This window comes from Pezoporus flaviventris, unplaced genomic scaffold, assembly GCF_033815535.1.
Source record: "Pezoporus flaviventris isolate CSIRO_AGI_PZ_B2104156 unplaced genomic scaffold, CSIRO_AGI_Pfla_v1 ptg000253l, whole genome shotgun sequence".
NCBI lineage: Eukaryota > Metazoa > Chordata > Aves > Psittaciformes > Psittacidae > Pezoporus > Pezoporus flaviventris.
The window spans coordinates 1,044,245-1,066,714 of record NW_026892800.1 but is presented as its reverse complement, the minus strand read 5'-3'; the positions used below and the strand labels follow the sequence as shown (position 1 = coordinate 1,066,714).

Genomic DNA, 22,470 nt, shown 5'->3' with positions numbered 1-22,470 from the left:
CCGCACACTGGGTCCTTTGTGGGTGCCCCCACCCGGCCCTGGGTGCCAACAGCTCCATGGTAGGGGGGGGTGCCCGGGGGCCCCCCGAGGGCCGTGCGCTGCTGCACCCTGCGCGCCCGGATGCGGCCCTGGGGTTGGAATTAAACCACTTCTTGTGCCCCACAGCCTGGTGTCGCCTCCATGGGTCCGTAGCGGGGAGGGGGGCAGAGCCCCACAGCCCAACCCGGGGAGCTCTAACATGGGGATAGCGACTTTCTCCCCATCCCCTTCTGCTCCTGGAGCTCCTCCATCCCCACATTGCATTGGGATGGGCAATTCCCACCAAAGCGGCCGCTGGGATGAGACAGGCTGGGAATGCTGCTGCCCCCCCCCAGCCCCACAGCTCTTCCCTGTGAGGGTGCTGAGGCGCTGGCACAGGGTGCCCAGAGAAGCTGTGGCTGCCCCATCCCTGGCAGTGTTCAAGGCCAGGTTGGACACAGGGGCTTGGAGCAAGCTGCTCTATGGAAGGGGTCCCTGCCCGTGGCAGGGGTTGGAGCTGGAGGAGCTTTAAGGTCCCCTCCAACCCAAACCACGCTGGGGTTCCATTGGGTCAGGAAGCAGCAGATCGAACCCCGGGATGGGGCTGTGGGTGCGGGGATGATTCCTCCATCTCCCCTGGTCCTGGGACCCACCTCTGGGGGGTGTGTGTGCGTGTGGGTGCGATTCACCCCCTCCTACACCATCACTGTGAGCTGAGGAAGGGGGGTGTGTGTGTGGGGGGGTGTCCATCCACCCCCTCCATTCACCCCCACCAAACCCAATCCCTCAAGCGCCGCCCATCTCCATCGCTCCCCGGGACCCCCTCAAGCGAGCCCGGGGGGCACCTCGGGATTTATTGAAAGGCTGGGAAAGCCCCATAAAAATAAAGCCTCGAAGCAACAAGAGGAGGGGAAGGGGGAGTCCGGACCCCACAGCCAGCTGGGGGGGGGGGGGGGTGTGAAGGGGGGGAGGATGGGAATCAGCCCTGGGGTCCCTGCTCCCGGAGGTAGAGATCCCGGATCTCGGCCAGGCTGCGGCTGAGCGCGCCCAGCGCCTGGGCCATGGCTCGCATCAGGGCCGTGGTTTCCCGGCAGCTCTCGGCGAACTCCCTGCGGAAAGCGCGCACCTCCTGCACCAACCGCTCCTGCGCCTGCACCGCCCGCGCATCGCCCGCGCAAGGCTGCGCGCAGCCGGGGGTCCCGTCCGGCGGCAGCCCCGCGGTGGCGGCGCCGGGGCCGGCTCCGCACTCCGGGAGCGGCTCCGTCTCTTGCTGGAAGAGGACCCCCGGGAAAGCGGAGCCCAGCGGCTCCTGCGGCCCCCCCAGCTCCCCCAGGCACAGTTCGGGAGCCGCGGGCCGCGGGGGGGTCCGGTTCCAGCCCTCGCTCTGCTCCGTGCCCACCCCAGGGCCGGGAGCGCCGTCGGGAGCCGGGCTCTGGAAGGGCTCAGGCTTCACCTCCACCGGCTCCTCCTTCACCGCCTCCTCCTTGAGGCCTGCGGGATGGACGCGGGGCAGCTGGTGGGACCCCCCGGCCCCCTTCCTGCCTCTGCTTCCGCCCCCCTTCCCCCCGTGTCCCGCATCCCCTCTCCTGCGCGCGGTCCTGGTCACCCACACACACATCTCCCCACAGCTCCGCATCCTTCCCGGTGGTCCAGCCCCATCCCAGGTACCTTGTCCCTCTCCTGGTCCCGGGACTCCCATATCCCTGTCCTGAATGTGGTGCCCTGTGTCCCTGCATGCTCCCAGTACCCCCTTGTCCCTGTCTTGGTCCCCACACATCCCTTCCTAATCCCAGTAATCCCATGTCGCTGTCCTGTTCTCCCACATCTCAGGTCCCTTGTCCCTGTCCAAATCGCAGTAACCCCATGTCCTTGTCCTCTTCCCAGACCCCTCTTACACCTGTCCAGGTCCTGGTACCCCCTGACCCCTGTCCTTCTCCTAATCCTAGCCACCCACACCCCTGTCCTCTCCCAGTATCCTCCTGTTCTGCTCCCAGTGCTGCGGTCCCTTGTCCCCATCCTGGTCCATGTCCCCCCCTGCCCCTATCCCAGCCCTGGTATCCCCATCCCTGTCCTGGTCCCAGGCCCTTCCTGCTGTCACCCTGTTCTCAGTCCCCTGCCCTGGCCCAGGTCCCCCCATGTCCCTGGCCCTGTCTCCGTGCACCTGGCCCTGTCCTGGTTTCAGGGGCCCCATGTCCTTGGCTGGATCCTGGCATCCTCCTGTCCTGGTCTCAGTCCTCCTGTTGCTCTCCCTATGTCCTATGTCCCTGTCCCAGTCCTCCCATGCCCCTGTCACCCCTGTCCCTACTATGATCCCCTCGCATCCCTCTTCCCCTCCGCATCCCTATCCCAGTCCTCCATGTCCCTGTCCCCTCCATGTCCTGATCCTCCCTGTCCTTGCCCCGGTCCCTCCATCCACCTGCCCTGGTCCCAGCATCCTGGTCCCAGTCCCTGCACATCCCTGCCCTGGGCCCCCATGTCCTGGTCCCAGCGCACTTGAGGTGCTCCTGATCCCCCTGCATCCTGGTCCATGCCCCTCCATGCCCTGGTCCTGATCTTCTCCTGCGTTCCTGTCTCTCCATGCTCCTGTCCTGGTCCAGTCCCCCATGTCCCTCTCCTGTATCCGTGTCCTGGTCCCCCCACATCCTGGTCTTTGTCCCCCATGTCCCTGTCCCTGCACAGACCTGCCCTAGTGCCCCCGTGTCCCTGTCTCAGTCCCCTGTATCCATGTCCTGGTCTCCCACATCGTGGTCCCAGTGTCCCTGTCCTGGTCCCGATCTCCTGTGCCCTATCCCAACCTCTCCTCCCACCTAACGCCCCCGTATCCCTGTCCTGGTCCCCCCACGAACTTATCCCGGTCCCTGTGTCCCTGCTGCTGTCCCTCCCTGTGCCCATCCTGCTCCCAGCGCCCGTGTCCTGCCTCCATGCCTCAGTCCCCCCACATCCCTGTCCCTGTCTCTCCCATCCCTGTCCCAATCCTGCTCCCCTGCATCCATGCTCCAGACCCCCACATCCCTCTCTTGGTCCCCCACATCCCTGTTCCTCCCATCCCTGTCCCTGTCCTAATCCTGCTCCCCTGCATCCATGCTCCAGACCCCCACATCCCTCTCTTGGTCCCCCACATCCCTGTTCCTCCCATCCCTGTCCCTGTCCCTGTCCCAATCCTGCTCCCCTGCATCCATGCTCCAGCCCCCCACACCCCTCTCTTGGTCCCTCACATCCCTGTCCCTGTTCCTCCCATCCCTGTCCCTGTCCCAATCCTGCTCCCCTGTATCCATGCTCCAGCCCCCCCCATCCCTCTCTTGGTCCCCCACATCCCTGTTCCTCCCATCCCTGTCCCTGTCCCAATCCTGCTCCCCTGTATCCATGCTCCAGCCCTCCCCATCCCTCTCTTGGTCCCCCACATCCCTGTTCCTCCCATCCCTGTCCCTGTCCCAGTCCTGCTCCCCTGTATCCATGCTCCAGCCCCCCACACCCCTCTCTTGGTCCCCCACATCCCTGTCCCTGTTCCTCCCATCCCTGTCCCTGTCCCAGTCCTGCTCCCCTGCATCCATGCTCCAGCCCCCCACATCCCTCTCTTGGTCCCCCCCATCCCTGTCCCTGTTCCTCCCATCCCTGTCCCTGTCCCAATCCTGCTCCCCTGCACCCATGCTCCAGCCCCCTCATCCCCCTCTTGCTGCCCCGTGCCCCGGTCCCCCCGCACCCACCGTGCGGTACCACCTCTGCGCTCAGGACCGGCGCCTCGATGCCGGTGCCTCCTCTCTGTCCCCAAGCGGACGCGGGGCCGGGGCCGAGTTCCGGGGGCCCTGGCCCAGACCCGGTGCCGGTGCCAGGCCTGGGGGGGGCCCTGGGGGCCGGTCCCTGCCGCTCCTGCCGGTGCCGGGTGATCTTGTCATTGGCGCGGCGGCGCAGCCCTCGCCAGCGGTTCTTGACCTCGCCGATGTCGCGCTGGTTGCGGCCGGCGGCGTTGATCTTGTTCGTGATGCGCCACCAGATCTTCTGCTTCTCGTAGGCGTTCACGGTGCTGGCGGCGGCGCCGAACAGGAGCTGCTCGTACTTGAGCACCTCGCTCATGAGGATGTCGATCTCCTGCAGCGTGAAGTTCGGCTTCCGCTTCAGCAGCCCCCGCCGCGCCCCGCCGCCGCCCGCCGCCATGCTCGCCGCCGCCTCCTCCTCCTCCTCCTCCTCTTCATGGCGCCGCCCCGACGCCCATCGCCCCTCCAAGCCTTTTGTCCTGCGTCGTCCCCGCCGGACCGAGCCCCACCGAGAGGAGCGGGGCCGGGGAGGAGCGGGGCCGGTGCCTGCGGGCCCCCTGCCGGCCCCGCGCTCCGGTACGGTTCCTATAGCGCCCCCTCCTGGCCCCGCCGCGCACACACGGGGCTCCGGTACGGTTCCTATAGCGCCCCCTCCTGGCCCCGCCGCACACACACGGGGCTCCGGTACGGTTCCTATAGCGCCCCATACCGGCCCCGCCGCGAACACACGGGGCTCCGGTACGGTTCCTATAGCGCCCCATACCGGCCCCGCCGCACACACACGGGGCTCCGGTACGGCTCCTATAGCGCCCCCTCCTGGCCCCGCCGCACACACACGGGGCTCCGGTACGGTTCCTATAGCGCCCCCTCCTGGCCCCGCCGCACACACACGGGGCTCCGGTACGGTTCCTATAGCGCCCCCTCCTGGCCCCGCCGCGGACACACGGGGCTCCGGTACGGTTCCTATAGCGCCCCATACCGGCCCCGCCGCACACACACGGGGCTCCGGTACGGTTCCTATAGCGCCCCCTCCTGGCCCCGCCGCGCACACACGGGGCTCCGGTACGGTTCCTATAGCGCCCCCTCCTGGCCCCGCCGCGCACACACGGGGCTCCGGTACGGTTCCTATAGCGCCCCCTCCTGGCCCCGCCGCACACACACGGGGCTCCGGTACGGTTCCTATAGCGCCCCCTTCTGGCCCCGCCGCACACACACGGGGCTCCGGTACGGTTCCTATAGCGCCCCATACCGGCCCCGCCGCACACACACGGGGCTCCGGTACGGTTCCTATAGCGCCCCATACCGGCCCCGCCGCACACACATGGGGCTCCGGTACGGTTCCTATAGCGCCCCATACCGGCCCCGCCGCACACACATGGGGCTCCGGTACGGTTCCTATAGCGCCCCATACCGGCCCCGCCGCACACACATGGGGCTCCGGTACGGTTCCTATAGCGCCCCATACCGGCTCCGCCCCGCACACATTCGGCTCCGGCTCGCCCCCCATAGCGCCCCATACCGGACTCCGGCGACCCCCTCCCTCCCCGGTACCCGGTTTGGGGGTGCCCTCGAGTTGGGGGTCACCTGTGGGGAGGGGGGGGTGTCGAAGAGAAGTGGGGGGACCCCCCTCCTCCATGCACCCCGAATCCAAACGGGGGTGACCCCAGGGTGGTCCCCAGGACCCGGTTGAGGGTGACCGGGTTTTGGGGTGCTCACATGGCTCCAGGGTACCCCGTTATGGGTGACCCCAGGTCCATGTGGCCCCAGGGTACCCCACTTTGGGTGACCCGGGTTTTGGGGTGCCCACATGGCTCCAGGGCACCCCGTTATGGGTGACCCCATATCCATGTGGCTCCAGGGCACCCAGTTATGGGTGACCCCAGGTCCACGTGGCTCCAGGGCACCCCGTTATGGGTGACCCCATATCCATGTGGCTCCAGGGCACCCCGTTATGGGTGACCCCAGGTTCGGGTGCTCTGGGGTGCCCCGCTGGCGCTGTGGGTGCTGGGGTGGGGGTAGCGTTGGGTGAGCTTTATTGCTGGTGCCGTGGTACAGAGCGCAGCGAAGCTTCACACCGGGACCCCAAAACCCCATTGCCCCCCCCCCAAGCTGGAGCTGCCCATCCTCGGGGGGTGCTTTGGGGACCGGCAGCGTCCTGTGGGGCAGGTGTGGTGTGGAGAAGGTCCTGGAATCATGGAATGGTTTGGGATGGAAGGGACCATCAAGATCCAACCCCGGGGCAGGGCCACGTCCCACTCCAAGCCCCTGTGTCCAACCTGGCCTTGAGCACTGCCAGCGATGGGGCAGCCACGGCTCCTCCGCTCAACCCATTCCAGCATCCCAAAACCCTCATGGTGGAGAACTGCTCCCTTCATAGGGAAGAAAAGGGGGGGGAGACCCCCTCAAACCTAAACCTCCTCCTCCTGCTCCCTCCTGGGCTTCACCCAGCGCCCCACAAGCCAGCACCCACCACGGTGCCTGCACCCCGGCCACCCAGAGCCACCACAGGGACACAAGTGGTCTGGTTGTCACCTACTCCTCCAGAAAGGGGAGGGGGGACACCTCCACTCACCCAGGCTGGATCACCCCCTTTGGGGTGCTCCGAGAGGAGCTTCCCATCAGGACCAGCCCTGCAGATCCCTCCCGTGTCGCCGGCACGGAGCGGGACACGGTGCTGGCAAAGGGAAGAGCTTGAAGGCTTCACAACCGTTAAGGCCAATAAATAGAAGGTCTTTCACCCGCGCCACATCCCTCGGCCGCGGTGGCCCTTCCGTGTCCATCCCAGAGGGAACGCTGCTCCTCGGCTTGGTCACTGCAGGGTCCCAAAGGGTTTGCCATGGAAACAGTCCCGGGAAAGGTGAGTGTCCTGGGCACGCCGCGCTGCGGGGGGAATGCCATCCCGTCCCTACTGCAGCAGCTTCGGCACCTCCACCTGCCGGAGAAGACACCCCGTTACTGGGGGAGCACTGGGAGAGGATGCTGGAATGGCTTGGGGGAGCCTTGTCTGCATCCCGGCTTTCCATCGCCCGGGTTAAAGCTGGCTTCTTCCATGTGGCCCAAACCCGGGAGCCCAACCTGACTGCTGGAATGAGGGGGACCTGCCACAGCCCAGGGGCTCTGCCAAGGGATGGACCTGACCCTGTTGGATCCTCTCCCAAAGGATGGACCTGACCTTGTTGGATCCTCTCCCAAAGGATGGACCTGACCCTGTTGGATGCTCTCCCAAGGGATGGACCTGACCTTGTTGGATCCTCTCCCAAAGAATGGACCTGACCCTGCTGGATCCTCTCCCAAGGGATGGACCTGTCCCTGCTGGATCCTCCCCCAAGGGATGGACCTGTCCCTGTTGGCTGCTCCCTCAGGGGATGGATCTGTTGCCCCTGTTGGATGCTCTCCCAAGGGATGGATCTGTTAGATGCTCTGCCAAGGGATGGACCTGACCCTGTTGGATGCTCTGCCAAGGGATGGACCTGACCCTGTTGGATGCTCTGCCAAGGGATGGACCTGACCTTGTTGGATGCTTGCCCAAGGGATGGATCTGCCCCTTCTGGATCCTCGCCCAAGGGATGGACCTGACCCTGTTGGATGCTCTCCCAAGGGATGGACCTCACCCTGTTGGATCCTCTCCCAAGGGATGGACCTGTCCCTGTTGGATCCTCTCCCAAGGGATGGACCTGTCCCTGTTGGATCCTCTCCCAAAGGATGGACCTGATCCTGTTGGATCCTCTCCCAAGGGATGGACCTGACCTTGTTGGATGCTCTCCCAAGGGATGGACCTGACCTTGTTGGATCCTCTCCCAAGGGATGGATCTGCCCCTGCTGGATCCTCCCCCAAGGGATGGACCTGTCCCTGTTGGCTGCTCCCCCAGGGGATGGATCTGTTGCCCCTGTTGGATGCTCTCCCAAGGGATGGATCTGTTAGATGCTCTGCCAAGGGATGGACCTAACGTTGTTGGATGCTCTCCCAAGGGATGGACCTGACCCTGTTGGATGCTCTGCCAAGGGATGGACCTGACCTTGTTGGATGCTCTCCCAAGGGATGGACCTGACCTTGTTGGATGCTTGCCCAAGGGATGGATCTGCCCCTGCTGGATCCTCTCCCAAGGGATGGACCTGATCCTGCTGGATCCTCTCCCAAAGGATGGACCTGATCCTGTTGGATCCTCTCCCAAGGGATGGACCTGACCCTGTTGGATCCTCTCCCAAAGGATGGACCTGATCCTGTTGGATCCTCTCCCAAGGGATGGATCTGTTAGATGCTCTCCCAAGGGATGGACCTGACCTTGTTGGATGCTCTCCCAAGGGATGGACCTGACCCTGTTGGATGCTCTCCCAAGGGATGGACCTCACCCTGTTGGATCCTGTCCCAAGGGATGGACCTGACCCTGTTGGATCCTCTCCCAAGGGATGGACCTGTCCCTGTTGGATGCTCTCCCAAGGGATGGACCTGACCCTGTTGGATCCTCTCCCAAGGGGTGGACCTGTCCCTGTTGGATGCTCTCCCAAGGGATGGACCTCACCCTGTTGGATCCTCTCCCAAGGGATGGACCTGTCCCTGTTGGATGCTTGCCCAAGGGATGGATCTGCTCCTGCTGGATCCTCTCCCAAGGGGTGGGCCTGTCCCTGTTGGCTGCTCTCCCAGGGGATGGATCTGTTGCCCCTGTTGGAAGCTCTACGAAGGGATGGACCTGCTGACCCCATCTGCTCTGCAAGGGATGGTGCAGAAGCATGGATCCACCCCTTGCCACGTGCTCTGCACAGGGGTTGGGACCACGGGTGCCCCGCTCCATGCTCACACCGGAGAAGGACGTCCCTCACCTCTCCACCCCCCAAGCGACCTCAGGTCTCAGCCCACGGACCAACCCCTCTGTGGCCCTGCACTTGCCTTCCTGAGCTGTTTGAGGTTGCTGGAGCGGATGGCAGCCAGGAGCTGGTCCCGGGAGTTCTTCTCCTGGCCCGGCAGCGCCCGCTCTCCCAGCTTCCTCTGCGTGGCTGGGGAGAGGGAGTTCCTCAGGTTCTCAGTGATCAGCGGTGGGGCGAGCGGCGGAGGTGGCGGTGGAGGCGCAGCCGGTGCCCCCCCTTTCTTGGGAGAGCTTTTGGGGGACGCCTTAGGGGATGGCTGCGGGGATGGCTTGGGGGACCCCTTGGGCAGAGCCCCAGGCTTGGGCACCTCCAGGAGGTCTTTCTTCTCGCCACGCTCCTGGGCGAGCTTCTGCTCCTGGAGGCGTTTCTGCCTCTGTTTGTCCATGTTTCGGCTCAGCAGGTTGGTGACCGTCATGCGCGGCCCGGCCAGCTCGAAGTGGTAGCCCAGCTTCAGGAGCGTGGTGTTCTCCTTCAGGAGCTTGGCGATCTCCATCTCCGTCTTCCCGCCGCAGATGTGCCGCTGGTTGTGGAAGCGCAGCTCCGTCAGCGTGGTGTTCTGCAGCAGCGCCCGGAAAATGGCCAGGATGCCCTTCCCCGTGATGTGGTTGGAGTCCAGGTTGATGCTGGTCAACACCTTGTTGGACTTGAGCATGATGGCGATGGCGAAGGCCACGTGGTCGTCGGCGCGGGTGTTGGCCAAGGCGAAGAGCTTCACCACGGTGTTGAACTCCAGCGCCTCGGTGAAGCGCACCAGGGTCTCGGTGTTGATGCAGTCCGAGTTGTTGACGTTCACCTCGGTCACCGCGGCGTCGTTGTTCTTCACCTTCTCGATGAGCTCGTCGAAAATGCTCGAGGCTTCATCGTCCTTGCCCTGCTCCGAAGAGCTGGGGGGCTTGGAGGCGCTGCCCTCGGCCGCTGCCTTGCCTGCCTTCTCCTCCGCCGCCTTCCCTGCCTCCAGCTGCGGTTTCTCCTTCGTGTCCTCCTTGGATTTCTTCAAAGCCGAACTTTTTTCCTCTTCTTTTTTATCTTTTTCTCTCTTATCTTCTCCTTCCGCGTCTTTTCCTGCCTGTTTCTTTGCTCCGGAACTCTTCTCTTCCTCCTTCTTGTCCTTCCCTGTGCTCTTCAGTGCTGAAGCCTTTTCTTCTTCCTTTTTGTCCATCTCCTTCTTCGCTGCTGAGCCCTTCGCTTCCTCCTTTTTATCCTTCCCCTCATCCTCCTTCGACACGGAGCCCTTCTCTTCCTCCTTTGTGTCCTTCCCTGCGTCCTTCTTCAGCACTGAATCCTTCTCTTCTTCCTTTTGGTCCTTCCCCACCTTCTTTTTCTCCATGGCCTGGACTTTATCGTTGATAGTCTTCTCCTCTTTGGTCTTCGTGTCAGCTTCAGCTTTAACTTTGGGGTCTGGTTTTTGATCACTTTCTTCCTTTTTAGAGTCTTTCCCCACCTTTGTGTCTCGTTTCCGGGCCGGCTCTTTGGAAGGCATTTCCTTTCCCTTCTCTTCTTCATTCTTGGCTCCCTTGTTCTTCTCGCTCAATCTGGTTTCCTAACAAGAGAAAACCACCAAGGTGTTACAGGGACAGACGCCTCTAACCTCCAGCCTCATCACCCCAAGCTCATCACCACCAAACCTGCGCCTCTGTCCCACAGGAGTAACCACAGCACCGGAGCCAGGGGGATGCAGGACACTTGGGAAGGTCTCAGACTGTGCCTGCTATGGGTGAGCTGCTCTAAAACAGGCATTTGTGATAGAAACGTGGGGAGAGCATCAGGAAGGGTCCCCAGGAGCAGCAAGGAGATGCCATGGGGCAGCGTGCTGTGACTCCTCAGGAGGGTGTAGGGACCTTAAAGCTCATCCCATTCCAACCCCCGCCATGGGGAAGGACCCCTTCCACTGGAGCAGCTTGCTCCAAGCCCCATCCCACCCCATCAAGAGCTTTCTTTGCAGAACAGCAGCAGCTGGATGCACTCAGCCTCTTGGCTTTCCTACGCAGCCAGGTCTGCAGGCAGGGCTGCCCTGGCCGCAGTGCCTGCCCCAGCGCAGGTCCCAGTGCTGGCACCGCTGCTCCTCAGGGACTGGTTCCTCGTGGAAAGAACTGGCCTGGCCTGAGTTGGGACTGTTTGTACCTGGCGCACAATCAGATGCCATCGGGGAGGACAGAGCTCAGCGCTTTATTTAGGCAAGAGGTTTCTTGGCTCCTCTGCACAGACCCAAACAGGCGACACGAAGGGAGATGCCGGAGCCCGTCCGTGTCCACACAGCCCCGCGCTGCCGCAGGCCCCAAGCACCAGGGATGGGGCTCCCAGATGTGCCTTTCTAAGGTCTTTGGGGATCACAGAATCATGGAATGCTTTGTGTTGAAGGGACCTTAAAGCTCCTCCAGCTCCAACCCCTGCCACGGGCAGGGACCCCTTCCATAGAGCAGCTTGCTCCAAGCCCCTGTGTCCAACCTGGCCTTGAACACTGCCAGGGATGGGGCAGCCACAGCTTCTCTGAGTGCTCCACCACCCTCAGGTATCCCAGCATTATCCCTGGATGTCCCAGGTTGGAGGCTCCATACAGGTTCCTGCAGTTGCACCCATGGTCTTGGTGGGCAGGAAAAGCTGAGTGTGCTTCGAGTCAGAGCCAGCAGCAGCATCTCCACACCAACTGCCCCTAAAAGCCTTCTCCTCCCAGGCCTGAGCGCCCACAACTTGACAATGGGGAGCCCTCAGTCTCCCCTAAGCATCCTGGGCCCATCCAAGACCAAGCAGAGCAGAGGCTTAGGCCAGGAATGAGCACATCTTGAAGGAAGGGATCAAAACCTTGGGGGGAAGGACCTGAACGTCTCCCATGCTCAGAGGGGGCAATGGATTTCTCCAAACAAGATGAAAGCAGTGGAAAATAGGATGCAGAGCAAATCCCTGCTTAGCAAAGGGAATGTCCTGGGATCACGTCCTTAGTGCTCTGCTCATTGAGGCTCCATCCATGGATGTGTTGCCACATTGGAGGTGCTGCGGTGTGGGGCAGGTCTGGGGAATTTGGGGACTGGAGCCAGGGAATGGGACATGGAAAAGGACTTGGGGAAGAGGAGCTGACTGTGCCCTGGCCAGAGGGAAAAGGGAAGGCAATGGATGTGCCACGGGCAGTAGTGCCACCATGGGCAGCACTTGCGGGATCATGTGCATCCAGCAAACTTGGGATGCGCTGCATGGATCCCATCAAAGAGGGGGTCACATCAGTGGGACCATGTGGGTGTGCCCAGGGGGGAGCACGGCCTTCATCCCCTCCTGCCTTTGCACACTTACTCTGTGCCACCACCCATCTCCACCGCAGGAGCAGCATCCCCGTGGTGATACAGGTGATGGTGCAGGAGTCCTCACCTCAGGGCTGGGAATGAAGCAGGACATTGCTCCAGCTCCTGGAGCTCGGCTGCGCAGCAAGAAGATGCAGGGGAGAAGGGAGGGATGCATCCTCCCCTGGGTCTTGAAGGCCTGGCTGACCCCACAGCCCCCAGTCACCATCTCCATCCGCAGACAGCCTCTCCATTGCCACCCGGAGCTCTGCTGGCAGATTTACCATGGATGCTTCCCCCCCCTTCCCGTGCCATTCCCTCTGCTGCCAGCGCAGTTATTAGGGAATATTTTTACACAGCGTGTCAGACCTTTAAAAATAAGCCTAATGCAAACAGCCTGGTCCCTGCCTGATTAATCACCCGTGTTTTGATGGACTCAAATGCCTTCCCTCTTCCTCTAAATAGACTAAAATGAGCGTTGCCATCGCTTGTTAGCATTTGTAACCCTCAAACCCACTCCGATGCTTCCTTAAAAGGCAAAGGAGACTGGGAACTTCTTGCCTGGAATCCGAGCTCCCGACGCGCTGAGCAAGGGATGGGGCAGGGGACGGAGCAGGCAGGGATGAGTGGGAGCGGAGCGGAGCACAGGGGATGCTGAGGTTTGCTGCGGGTGGTGGGGATGTGATGGTGGGAGAGAGGTTCTCGCTCTGAAAGCTCCACAAGCTCATTTTGGGGTAGAAAAGAGCTGTTTAGGGGAGAGGGATGGATCAGAATTAGATTGCATTAGAGCAGGTCACCCTGTTCCCTTTCCACTTCTAAGTGAAACGGGAGCACGATGGAGAGGAGAGGGAAAGATGTGGGACCTGCATCCACCTGGAGGGAAGGGGCACGTCGTGGCCTGGCTGCTGCTGTTGTGTCCGTCCCTGGCAGGCAGGGAGCAGATGGAAATGCATGTGTACAGGCAATGGCAAGGGGCAGCCTTCACCAGCTATTTCCAGAGGTATGGCCTGGGAATTGCCCCTCATGGCCACGACAGGGCTGAACGTGCTGCCCCACCACACCGGCCACGGGCTCAGAGCAGCCAAAGAACAAGACGTGAGGAGGGGAGCCCTGGGGGGGTTGATGCTGCTTGGCACCCCCAGCTGATAGGAACCATGGAACTGGGTTGGAAGGGACTTAAAGCTCCTCCAGCTCCAACCCCTGCCACGGGCAGGGACCCCTTCCATAGAGCAGCTTGCTCCAAGCCCCTGTGTCCAACCTGGCCTTGAACACTGCCAGGGATGGGGCAGCCACAGCTTCTCTGGGCACCCTGTGCCAGCGCCTCAGCACCCTCACAGGGAAGAGCTTCTGCCTAAGAGCTCATCTCAGTCTCCCCTCTGGCAGGGTAAAGCCTGAATTTACTCAATCCAGGAATGATCTCAGCGTGCACCGGAGCCCAGCGAAGCCCACGAGCCTTCCTCTGCCTCTCTCCTCTCCAACATCTGCATCCTCAGAGCATCCTCTGCATCCTCGGCTTTGCCACCAGCAGAGACTCTTCACCCAGAGCCATTCTCCCTGCAGAGCAACCAGAATCCCCCCAGAGCTGTAGGATAAAGGCCAGGCCAAGCCACTGCCCTTTCCTCTCAGCCTCTGCTGGGATAATGAAGTCCTCCTGCAGCCATCAGGGTGTTTTCCAGTTCATCTCTTGGCAGGGCCTGGCTTAGGCAATGGGTACCCAGAAGATGTTGCATAATGGAAGGGCTTTTGGAGGTGGGACAGCCCCAGGGACAAGGGGGCACCTGAGACAGCAGAACCTGTGTCCCAGAGCAGCCTGGCAAGGGGAGGAAGCTGGGTCTGGTTGTTGAAGCAGCAGGTTTAGGCATGATTACGGATCCATAACCACAAGCCAAGCCAGTATCAGTGCCTGAGGGGATGCAGTGTGTCCTACACGTCCTGCAAAGGTCTCCAGAGCCACCACAAGACTCCAACCACGGGATGTGCATCATCCTCTGCATCCTCTGCTCTAAAGGGACCCCCATGTCCCCTCCAAGCTGCCCAGTTCCCAGCTGGACACTGTGAAGTGAGGCACCAGCATCCCACCAGCCCTCGCGGTGACCATGGGTGAAGGGGCTGAGGAGGCTGGGCACAAGCTGCCAGGGACAGGGATGTCCCACTGCATGGAGAAGGGATAGGGATGGTTGGGTATCTGTGGTCATTACCCTGTGAGAGGGCTGCTGGAGCCAAGCTGCTCCTTCCCTCCATTCCTTGGCCACTTTGGGGTAACTCAGGGCCAACTCAGGGCCAAGGACATTCCTGGCACAAACGCTGTGTCCATGAGGCTTCTGCTGGCCCCAAGGCACCCTGCTCACCCCACTGCCCACCCCACAGTGCTCCATGGGCTCCATGCTAGCACCATTCCCAGGCAGCAAAGAGTTTCTTGGCACGGTCGGGTCCCGCTGGCATGAAGCAAAGGGGGGGAAGGCTCTTGGCTTCCATCACTGGGACACGCAGGCCTCCCATGACCCCTTGGCCATGCTCTATGTGCTGAAGCCCAGAGGGATGTAAACAGCTCTTGCCCTGCTCTTTTAAGGAGGAACTCAGGAGTTCCCCTTCCCTCTGCTCAGACCTTTCTGACCCCCACAGATCCCAGGCTCTTGGCACTTCCCAGGCCAGGGGTTTGGAAAACAACCTCCTCCGGTGATGCAGAGGGGTCCTCCAGGGCCTGGACAACTTCTGGCCCTCACTTGGGTCTTGCTTTGCTGAATTAGGGTGGATACGAAACGTTCTGACTGGGTTTCCTTGCCTCCAGGAGCTCCAGCCCTTCCTCAGGGATGAGCAGCCCGTCTCCAGACAGCCATAAAGCCGATGGATCCGCTGCACATGGAAGCTTTTGCCTCCCTAACAAAACCTGGGCTTAGAATTCGGGGGTTTTTCCCTTCTATCCATTGCATTCCCAGCCCCTTCTCCTGGCACTGCCATGGCTGACCTGGATATTCCCAGGACCCGGATCTCCTCCTCTGCAGCAGAGGCTGCAAAGGGCGGTGATTCCCCCCACAGCCACCTCCAGGCTGGAGCTGTGCCCAGGGCATCTCCCGTGGGCAGCCCAGGAAGAGCATTCCTCGGATTCTTAGGAGCAGCAGAACTGGGATTCATCCCGGGTGAGTCTTCAGTCCCCTCTCCCATCCTCTGCATCATGGGATGCTGGAGAAGCCGGACTTGAGCACCTTGTGACTACATGGAAAGCAGCTCCAGGCCTTTTGCTAATGCAGATCTCCTATGGGTCCCATTGCCCAGCCCATGGGAGCATCACAGACACCTCACGGCATCACTGGTGTGGGAAGATGAATCAAGGTCTTTGCCGCAGGTGAGGTGAACCCCAAAGCCCAGGGGTTGCCCAAATCCGAGCGGGTTTGCTGGTCCCAGCCCTTCCGTAGGCTCTGGGGCTCCTGCACCTCGTGGGAGCTGTGTGCCAGAACCCAGCAGGTAATGAGGTGAAGCAGAACATGCCAGGAGTCCCCATCTCTGCTGCTCAGAAACTGGAGATCTGCCCTGTAAGGAAGCAAAGGGCAGCTCCCTGGGCTGCGGGCAGCTCACGGGGCTCTGCGGGTGCTGGGTCCCCTGTGAGAGGCAGAACCGAGCCATCCAGACCCAAATGTCACAGAACCACAGCCTGGTTTGGGTTGAAGGGAGCTTAAAGCTCCTCCAGCTCCAACCCCTGCCACAGGCAGGGACCCCTTCCACTAGAGCAGCTTGCTCCAAGCCCCTGTGTCCAACCTGGCCTTGAACACTGCCAGGGATGGGGCAGCCACAGCTTCTCTGGGCACCCTGTGCCAGCGCCTCAGCACCCTCACAGGGAAGAGCTTCTGCCTAAGAGCTCAGCTCAGTCTCCCCTCGGGCAGGTTAAAGCCATTCCCCTTGGCCTGTCCCTACATCCCTTGTCCCAAGCCCCTCTCCAGCTTTCCTGCAGCCCCTTCAGGCACTGGAGCTGCTCTCAGGTCTCCCCTTCTCTTCTCCAGGCTGCCCCAGCCCAGCTCTCTCAGCCTGGCTCCAGAGCAGAGCTGCTCCAGCCCTCGCAGCATCTCCATGGCCTCCTCTGGCCTCGCTCCAACACTCCACGTCCCTGTAGTGTCCCTCTGCCTTGGGTTACTCAACCCAACATCAGGCTGCAGCACCAGAACACCTCTGTGATCCAGGCTGTCACCTCTGCAGCTCTTGTTCCTGCCTGTTTCCAACCGTGTTTGCTCCATGCTCTGGACGGAGGGAAGGACTGAGCAGGGCTCAGGTCACCTCGTGGCGTGGGTGGCCATGGCTGTTGCCACTATCCATGGCACGACTTCACAACAAGCACCCTGATACCTCCTCCTCCCCTGCAGAGCGAGATCCTCTCGCTCCATCCCACTGCGATTCCCACATGGCGAAGGGTGGGCTTGAGTGACACGACCAGTTAATCCCAGTCCCGCTGGGAGCTGAGTCACCAGCACTGTTTTAGCACACAGATGATGTCCTAACGCTGCGAAGGAAAGCAGTTCTCTACAGGATCCAGCTCTTTTCCTCCTCTCTATGTCTGTTTATCAGCTCAACAGCAGCAGATAAGGAACCTCCTGGGCAGCTGGGCCCATATAAGCCGAACACTTCCAGGCATTGCCATGGATGTAGCTGCATCCCAGTTGTGCTTGATGGCAATACACAACTTGGCTTTTTCCTCTTGGCTGCTTCCTTGCAGGCTGACTTGGAATGGAGCTTTTTTCCCTGCCCGTGCCCTTAGATGGACCATGCATGTCCCAGACAGGGAACGCGCCTTCAACGTGACCTATGAGGCACTGGGAACACTTTGTGCTGCCACTCACAGCAAAACAAGGCTCCTGCCACTGCTTCCCAAGGATGTGGCTGCAAGGTTCCTTCAGGAATGCAGCTCAGACCTGGCTGTGTCGCCACCTCGCTTGCCAGGTTGGATATGGGGCGTGGAGCAACCTGCTCTAGTGGAAGGTGTTTGGAACCGGAGGAGCTTTAAGGCCCCTTCCAACCCAAACCACTCTGTGGCTCCATGATCCCTGGCCATCAGCCACCACCAGCTCCATTCCCACTCTGAGTCTGTGGGAGCACCTGTACCTTCATTCCCTGCCCATCCCAGCGTGAGCCAAGGAGCTATTGGAGAAACATAGAGAGCAAGGATGCTCAGTGGTACCCACCCCTTACACCTCCTGTGGAGGGCAGGAGCTGGGCAGAACAGGAGCATGCTCTGAGGAGGACAAGTGCTGGAGACCTGCCCAGGACAAGGGTAAAAGAGAGGCAAGGGCTGGGAACTGCAGAAGCCTCTTGGAAGAGGGAAGGAGCAGCCTTGGCATCCCGACAGAAGTGACTGATAAACAGAAGAGCAGAGGTGAAATACATACGGGTTAGTCACAACCTGCTGAGATGCTCCAGGACTGATACAAGCCCTTCCTGCCCTGTTTGCTGTTTCCCTCTGCTCCTTACCAGTTATTTCAGTGTGGAGCTTGGTTTCCCTCCACGTATTTTCATCAAAAGATGATGAGTTCTGAGCATTAACAAGGCAGTTAAAGACTAGCGTGGTTTGCCACGGGGGTGGAGAGCTTGCTGGGAGGGAGCTCCACTTCTCCTAGAATCATGGAATGGGTTGGGTTGGAAGGGAGCTGAAAAGCTCATCCAGTTCCAAAGCCCTGCCCTGGGCAGGGAGGAACTTACCCACTAAGGGAAGAACCCTTAGATCTGAGCCCTGAGCCTATCCCCAACCATGCAGTAAGTGAGGAAGGAAAGCAGGACTTCCAAGACCTTCCCAAGGAGTTCTGTAATCCTCATGCGTGGCAACAGGACCGGCTGCCCTCCGGCACCAGCAGCCTTCAGGCATGATGCATTTGGGTTTAGTAAACTCCCTCCAAGGTCACTGCTTTTCCCTTGGCATCAAACCCTGGCCATGAGGAACGCTGTCCCAGCGTGTGGCTGTACCCATCAACCCCACAGATCCCAGGGACATCCCCAAGAGCTCTGGGCTGGGCAAAGCAGCCTGCAGGGCTTCATGGACCTGGAAGGGGTGCGTGTGGCCAGAGGGACATCCAAGAGGAAAGGGAAGGGTGCCCAACCTTCAGGAGATACAAATACAGGGCCCATGTGGACTGTACACCCAATGGCTTCTATTCAGAGCTTTCCCAAGGCTCACATGGAAAGACAAATCCATCACATGTGCAAGCATCTTGCTAAAGGAAATGGCTCTGTGGCCCTGGAATGAATCCCTTCCATCAGCAGGATGATGCCCCCACATGCAATTTCCCTGCATTTTCCCAGCTATCCATGCTTGAAGCAGCATGAAATCAGTGCAGTCCTGCTGGGAAGCAGGAGTGGGGACAGCAATGGGACCGGGACATCCCAGTGTCCTCGCCTTGCAGATGAAGTCGAGGGAAGGAGGCTCCATCCATTGCCAGGGAAGGCGGTGGTGCTGGAGGAGGAGATGCAAGCCCAGCTCTCTCAGCCTGGCTCCAGAGCAGAGCTGCTCCAGCCCTCGCAGCATCTCCATGGCCTCCTCTGGCCTCGCTCCAACAGCTCCATGTCCCTCCTGCATTGGGGGCATCTCTCCATTTATCTACTTGTGAACATTGCTTTAACTTTGGCTCCTGTGACCTACAAGAAGGCCTTGTTGGGCACAAGGGAGGCCCTGTCCTAAACCCTGCCGTTGGGGACACGCAGCCTGGGTTATGCCTTCACCAGCACTGCTTAATGAAGATGAATTCATGACTGCATCCCCAGGCCGTGCCTTTGGCTGCCCGGCGCGGGAGGGCAAAGCTCACGTCTGTTTTGGGCTGTTTATAAACTGCTTCCTAGTTACCCAACTTTGCCCTTTTCAGCACTAAGAAGATGTGTTCTTCTGCAGTTAGAAGAGTTCTAAATATACTCACTCTTCCCAATATTTAGAAGGGAATGAGGGTGCCTGGAGCCGGGCCAGGACACGAGCCATGACTGCGAGAACTCTAGAGATGGGCAGAAACTCAACTCTTCCCCTTTCAAATACCTTCATCGGGAGAAATTCCTGCACAAGAGACAAAGTTCCACCAGGACAGAGAGGGACAACGAGGGATGGAGGAACAGGAGACAGGAGGAGGAGTGGGGAGCAGGAGTGCAGCAGCTTGGGTCAGCAGGAGCTCGGGGATACTTCCCAGCCTCAGTGCCTATGTGAAGGCAGCGATGCACCTCGACGCTCTCTGTAGTTCAAGGACAAGAATCCAACCTCCTGTCCCTCCCTGCTGAAGAGACATCCCAGACACAGGATAACATGTTCCAGATGTTCAGAGGGCCAGTCCCGCTGGAATGACATCCCATTCCTTCCCTGCTCCCGTCCTGCACTTCCCTCCCATGCTCACGTCTGCTTCTCGCTTGCAAAGGCTTTGCTTTTCATGGAATCATGGAATGGTTTGGGTTGGAAGGGACCTTAAAGCTCCTCCAGCTCCAACCCCTGCCACAGGCAGGGACCCCTTCCACTAGAGCAGCTTGCTCCAAGCCCCTGTGTCCAACCTGGCCTTGAACACTGCCAGGGATGGGGCAGCCACAGCTTCATCACAGGCCTCAGTGCTGCCATGAGAGCTCAGGAGCCTCCTGGGATGCTCCGGATGGCTCCGTGTTCTCATCCATCCTGCAGCAAAACCCAGCCTGAGGCTTCTTGGCATGGAGGGAAGCAGCAGCTTCCTGGGCTGGTTTCTGTGATGGCTTCTGTGGCCCAATGATCCCAATCCATCCAGTCCATCCCAGCCCAGCCCAGCCCATCCATCCTCATGCCCCATGGTGGAGCAAAGGTCCATGGGCTGACCTGCCCGTGCTGTGAGCCAGGTGCTAATCCCAGGTCCTAACAATTCTGAGCAGGAAGAGGTGGAGGAGATTCTGCTCTTGGCCTCCAGGGATTGCAACAGAAGCAAGGCAGCTCTGCCATACCCAGTCACTGCAATGCAACGCACACATTCCCTCCCTTCCTCCTGATCCTGGACACTTCCCTATCCCAATTCCCAGTTGACTCCTCGTCTTCCCACGGCTAAAAGCAAACCAGCATCACTCCTGATGCTGAACTAAGAATCCCCCTGCCTGAGCAAGCAGCTTTTTCAGTGCCTGCAAGCCAGGATCCCCTGCAAACCACTGCAAAGCCCTGCAGCACCACTGGACTAACTGGTCCCACGTAACAGCATCTCCCTTTCCAGGCCCATTTGCCCTGCAGCACCCACAGTTCCCCACCACGGAGAAGTTTTCCAGCAGCCCACAGATGGGAAAATGCACCCTGCTGATCCCATGGCCACATAGGGAAGGTGAAGGCAGCGAGTGCCTCATCCTCACAAGCAGAGGAAAGCTCCGGGGCTGCACAAGGAGCTTGGAGGGGAATGGGGGGGAACTATTTAACCCCTTGTTCAGACCTGCAAAAGAAACCTTCATTTATTCCTCCTATAGCTGCAGTTTTCATCCTTTTCTCCCAGATGCAGGTCAGGAGAAGACCCTCCTATAGCAAACTCTATTATAAACATCCAGAAAGAGCTATTTCCATGTGCTCAGCTGGAAGATCCAGGTTACTGCTGGAACAGGTCAGAAATCAGAGCCAGAGCACTCTGTTAATGGAAGTATCCACATAAGCCTCGGCTCTGCCTCTGCTGCTGGTACCCCTCAGCCTTGTCCCGTCTCCTCTGAGCCTGGGACATGGAACCTGCCTGTGAATGCACAGATAAAGGCTGAAGATTCCCCGTGTGGCTCAGCCTGCTGTGAAAACCCAGGGAAAGCAAACGCTTCCCGGCCTCCCACACACCAAGCACATACCAAATATTCTTAGTGCAGAGGTTACCAAGGGTTAGGGAGGAATGGGATCAGCTCCCACTAAGGCAAGGCACAGGGAGAGGGACTGGCACGAAGCTTTCCAGCTCCCAGGAAGCTATTGCAGGTGTGGAGAAGGAGGTAACTGTAGCCAAAGGAAAAGCAAAGCATGGATTTAACTGAATAAGCACGGAACAAGTGGCTTGGGGTAAAACCCAGTTCTTGGGGTGATTTCCCCCAGCTCCAAGGCAGCACCCCTCTTTTATTCCACCAGAAGTAGAGACTGTTGAAGCTTTTGCACAAGAAGAATAAAAGGGATCAAGAATTCAGAGATATCCAAAGGGGAAAATACAGCACAAAGCAAGGCAGCCCATGGGATCGCTGTCACTGGCCCCAGCAGGGAGAAACCCCCTGCACCAGCACAGCTTTGGGCTCTGTAACCCCAGCACTTCATGGAACACCCTGTTCCCTCCTGGAGTGCCTGGAGCAGGTCCCTGCCTCGCTCCTCTGGTCCCTACACCACAACATCTCCTCCTTAGCGAGCGCCTTCCTCAGCATTCCCGTTTTCCACCTCCTCCCTACACCACCCCAGCGGAGCTCACAGCTATTTCCCCCCCTTCATTCCCCATCCCACCAAGCACCTCGACGTGGTGAGATGCAACTTACATCAACCGACTGCTCCCTCTGAAGACGTTTCCTGGTCTCCTTTCCGCAGTGGTTGAGCGTCACGTCGCTGTTCTCCGCCGGGTTTTCCTGCCTGAGCTCCAGTGGGATGCTGCCATCCGCATCCACCACGTCCAGCTCCTTTTCCAGCTCCTCCATCTCCTCTGGAGACAGAGTCGACAACAAACTGTCGATGTCTGGGTCTTCGCTGACTTGTCGCCGGTATTTGGCCACTTTGGACATCTTGGCTCGCTGGCGAGACACGGTGGCGGTTGTGTGGTACCCAAGGAAGGAGAAAAACCAGAAGCCGAAGCTCCGACTGCTTCCCCAGCAGCAGCAGGTGCTGAAGTGTTAAATCCCAGTGACTCCCAACGCCTGCAGCCTTGGGATATAGTGGTTAGAAAGAGGGGACACCCCTCGGTCCAAGGGTTGGCCAATAACAGGGTCCAGCGGCGGTTTGGGAGCTGGGAAGCCAATGGAGCCCAGTGGGAGGCGGGGAATGGTGCTATCAGAGGAGCCTGAAACCCGAGGACATTCCAGGGAACCATGCAGAGCTGCATGACCAAATTTAGTCCGGAGCATTTAGCCTTTTAAAGGCAATAGGCCAACCTAGTGAGAAAACAGGCAAAAATGCACAAGCTGGCAGGCTGGGGATGGGGGGGTGGGAGGCAGATCCCTACCATGGGGCCATCCGTGCTGGAGGGCTGGTAGAGAGGTCGGGGGGGGGCTCCCTCACGCTGCTGACTCTGCCCCCAGCGCATCCCTGGCTCCCTTTATCGGAGCTCCTGCTTCTCCCCTCTCCTCTGGAGCAGTGCTCCTGCTCTTCCCCACTGCATTCCCATCTCCCCCCTGCCAAGCCCCAGAGTCAGCCCTGCTTCTGCACAGAGGAAATTCCTGAGTCCCTCCTGCTTCTGGTTCAGGCAGCGCCCTAAGCCTGGGCTGGGCTTGGCTTGGAGGCACCTACTTTCCATCAGCCTAATCCATACAGCAGCTTACTGGCACCTGAAAGCTCTCCCAGAGGGACAGAGGCTGGTGGGCTCCTCTCTCCAGGCTTCAAGGCAGCTTTACCCCATGCACAGTATTTTGGACCCATTTGTCACACTGCAACTTTACCCTTTACCATCCTCCTCACT

General features: G+C 60.1%; 3 protein-coding genes and 1 long non-coding RNA gene across 4 annotated transcripts in view; 1 reads left to right on the top strand and 3 right to left on the bottom strand.

Annotated features, from left to right (window-relative positions):
• The window catches only part of TMEM167B (transmembrane protein 167B), a 154,832-nt gene that overhangs the window by 19,956 nt on the left and 112,406 nt on the right, over positions 1 to 22,470 (bottom strand). The gene's annotated exons all lie outside the window — the stretch shown is intronic.
• On the bottom strand, positions 987 to 4,231 carry LOC133263131 (myb-related transcription factor, partner of profilin-like). Its single transcript, XM_061442781.1, has 2 exons — positions 3,723 to 4,231; positions 987 to 1,509 (listed from the first exon to the last, which is right to left on the bottom strand). The coding sequence occupies exons 1-2, from the start codon at positions 4,168 to 4,170 to the stop codon at positions 998 to 1,000; spliced, it is 960 nt and encodes a 319-aa protein (XP_061298765.1). The 5' UTR covers positions 4,171 to 4,231; the 3' UTR covers positions 987 to 997.
• LOC133263163 (uncharacterized) lies at positions 1,610 to 2,161 on the top strand. The gene is made up of 3 exons (XR_009741448.1): positions 1,610 to 1,619; positions 1,672 to 1,873; positions 2,146 to 2,161. It is a non-coding gene; the product is annotated as an uncharacterized LOC133263163 (long non-coding RNA).
• Positions 6,338 to 22,143, bottom strand: LMOD1 (leiomodin 1). The gene is made up of 3 exons (XM_061442780.1): positions 21,341 to 22,143; positions 8,656 to 10,173; positions 6,338 to 6,702 (listed from the first exon to the last, which is right to left on the bottom strand). The coding sequence occupies exons 1-3, from the start codon at positions 21,578 to 21,580 to the stop codon at positions 6,676 to 6,678; spliced, it is 1,785 nt and encodes a 594-aa protein (XP_061298764.1). The 5' UTR covers positions 21,581 to 22,143; the 3' UTR covers positions 6,338 to 6,675.

Excerpts from the sequence above, each read along its gene's own strand:
- LOC133263131 (XM_061442781.1), bottom strand. The coding sequence starts at position 4,170 with ATGGCGGCGGGCGGCGGCGGGGCGCGGCGGGGGCTGCTGAAGCGGAAG. Across the intron at positions 1,510-3,722 it reads CGCAGAGGTGGTACCGCACG|GCCTCAAGGAGGAGGCGGTG; the intron begins GTGGGTGCGGGG and ends TCCATCCCGCAG.
- LMOD1 (XM_061442780.1), bottom strand. The coding sequence starts at position 21,580 with ATGTCCAAAGTGGCCAAATACCGGCGACAAGTCAGCGAAGACCCAGAC. Across the intron at positions 10,174-21,340 it reads AGAGGGAGCAGTCGGTTGAT|GAAACCAGATTGAGCGAGAA; the intron begins GTAAGTTGCATC and ends TTCTCTTGTTAG. Across the intron at positions 6,703-8,655 it reads ACCTCAAACAGCTCAGGAAG|GTGGAGGTGCCGAAGCTGCT; the intron begins GCAAGTGCAGGG and ends CTTCTCCGGCAG.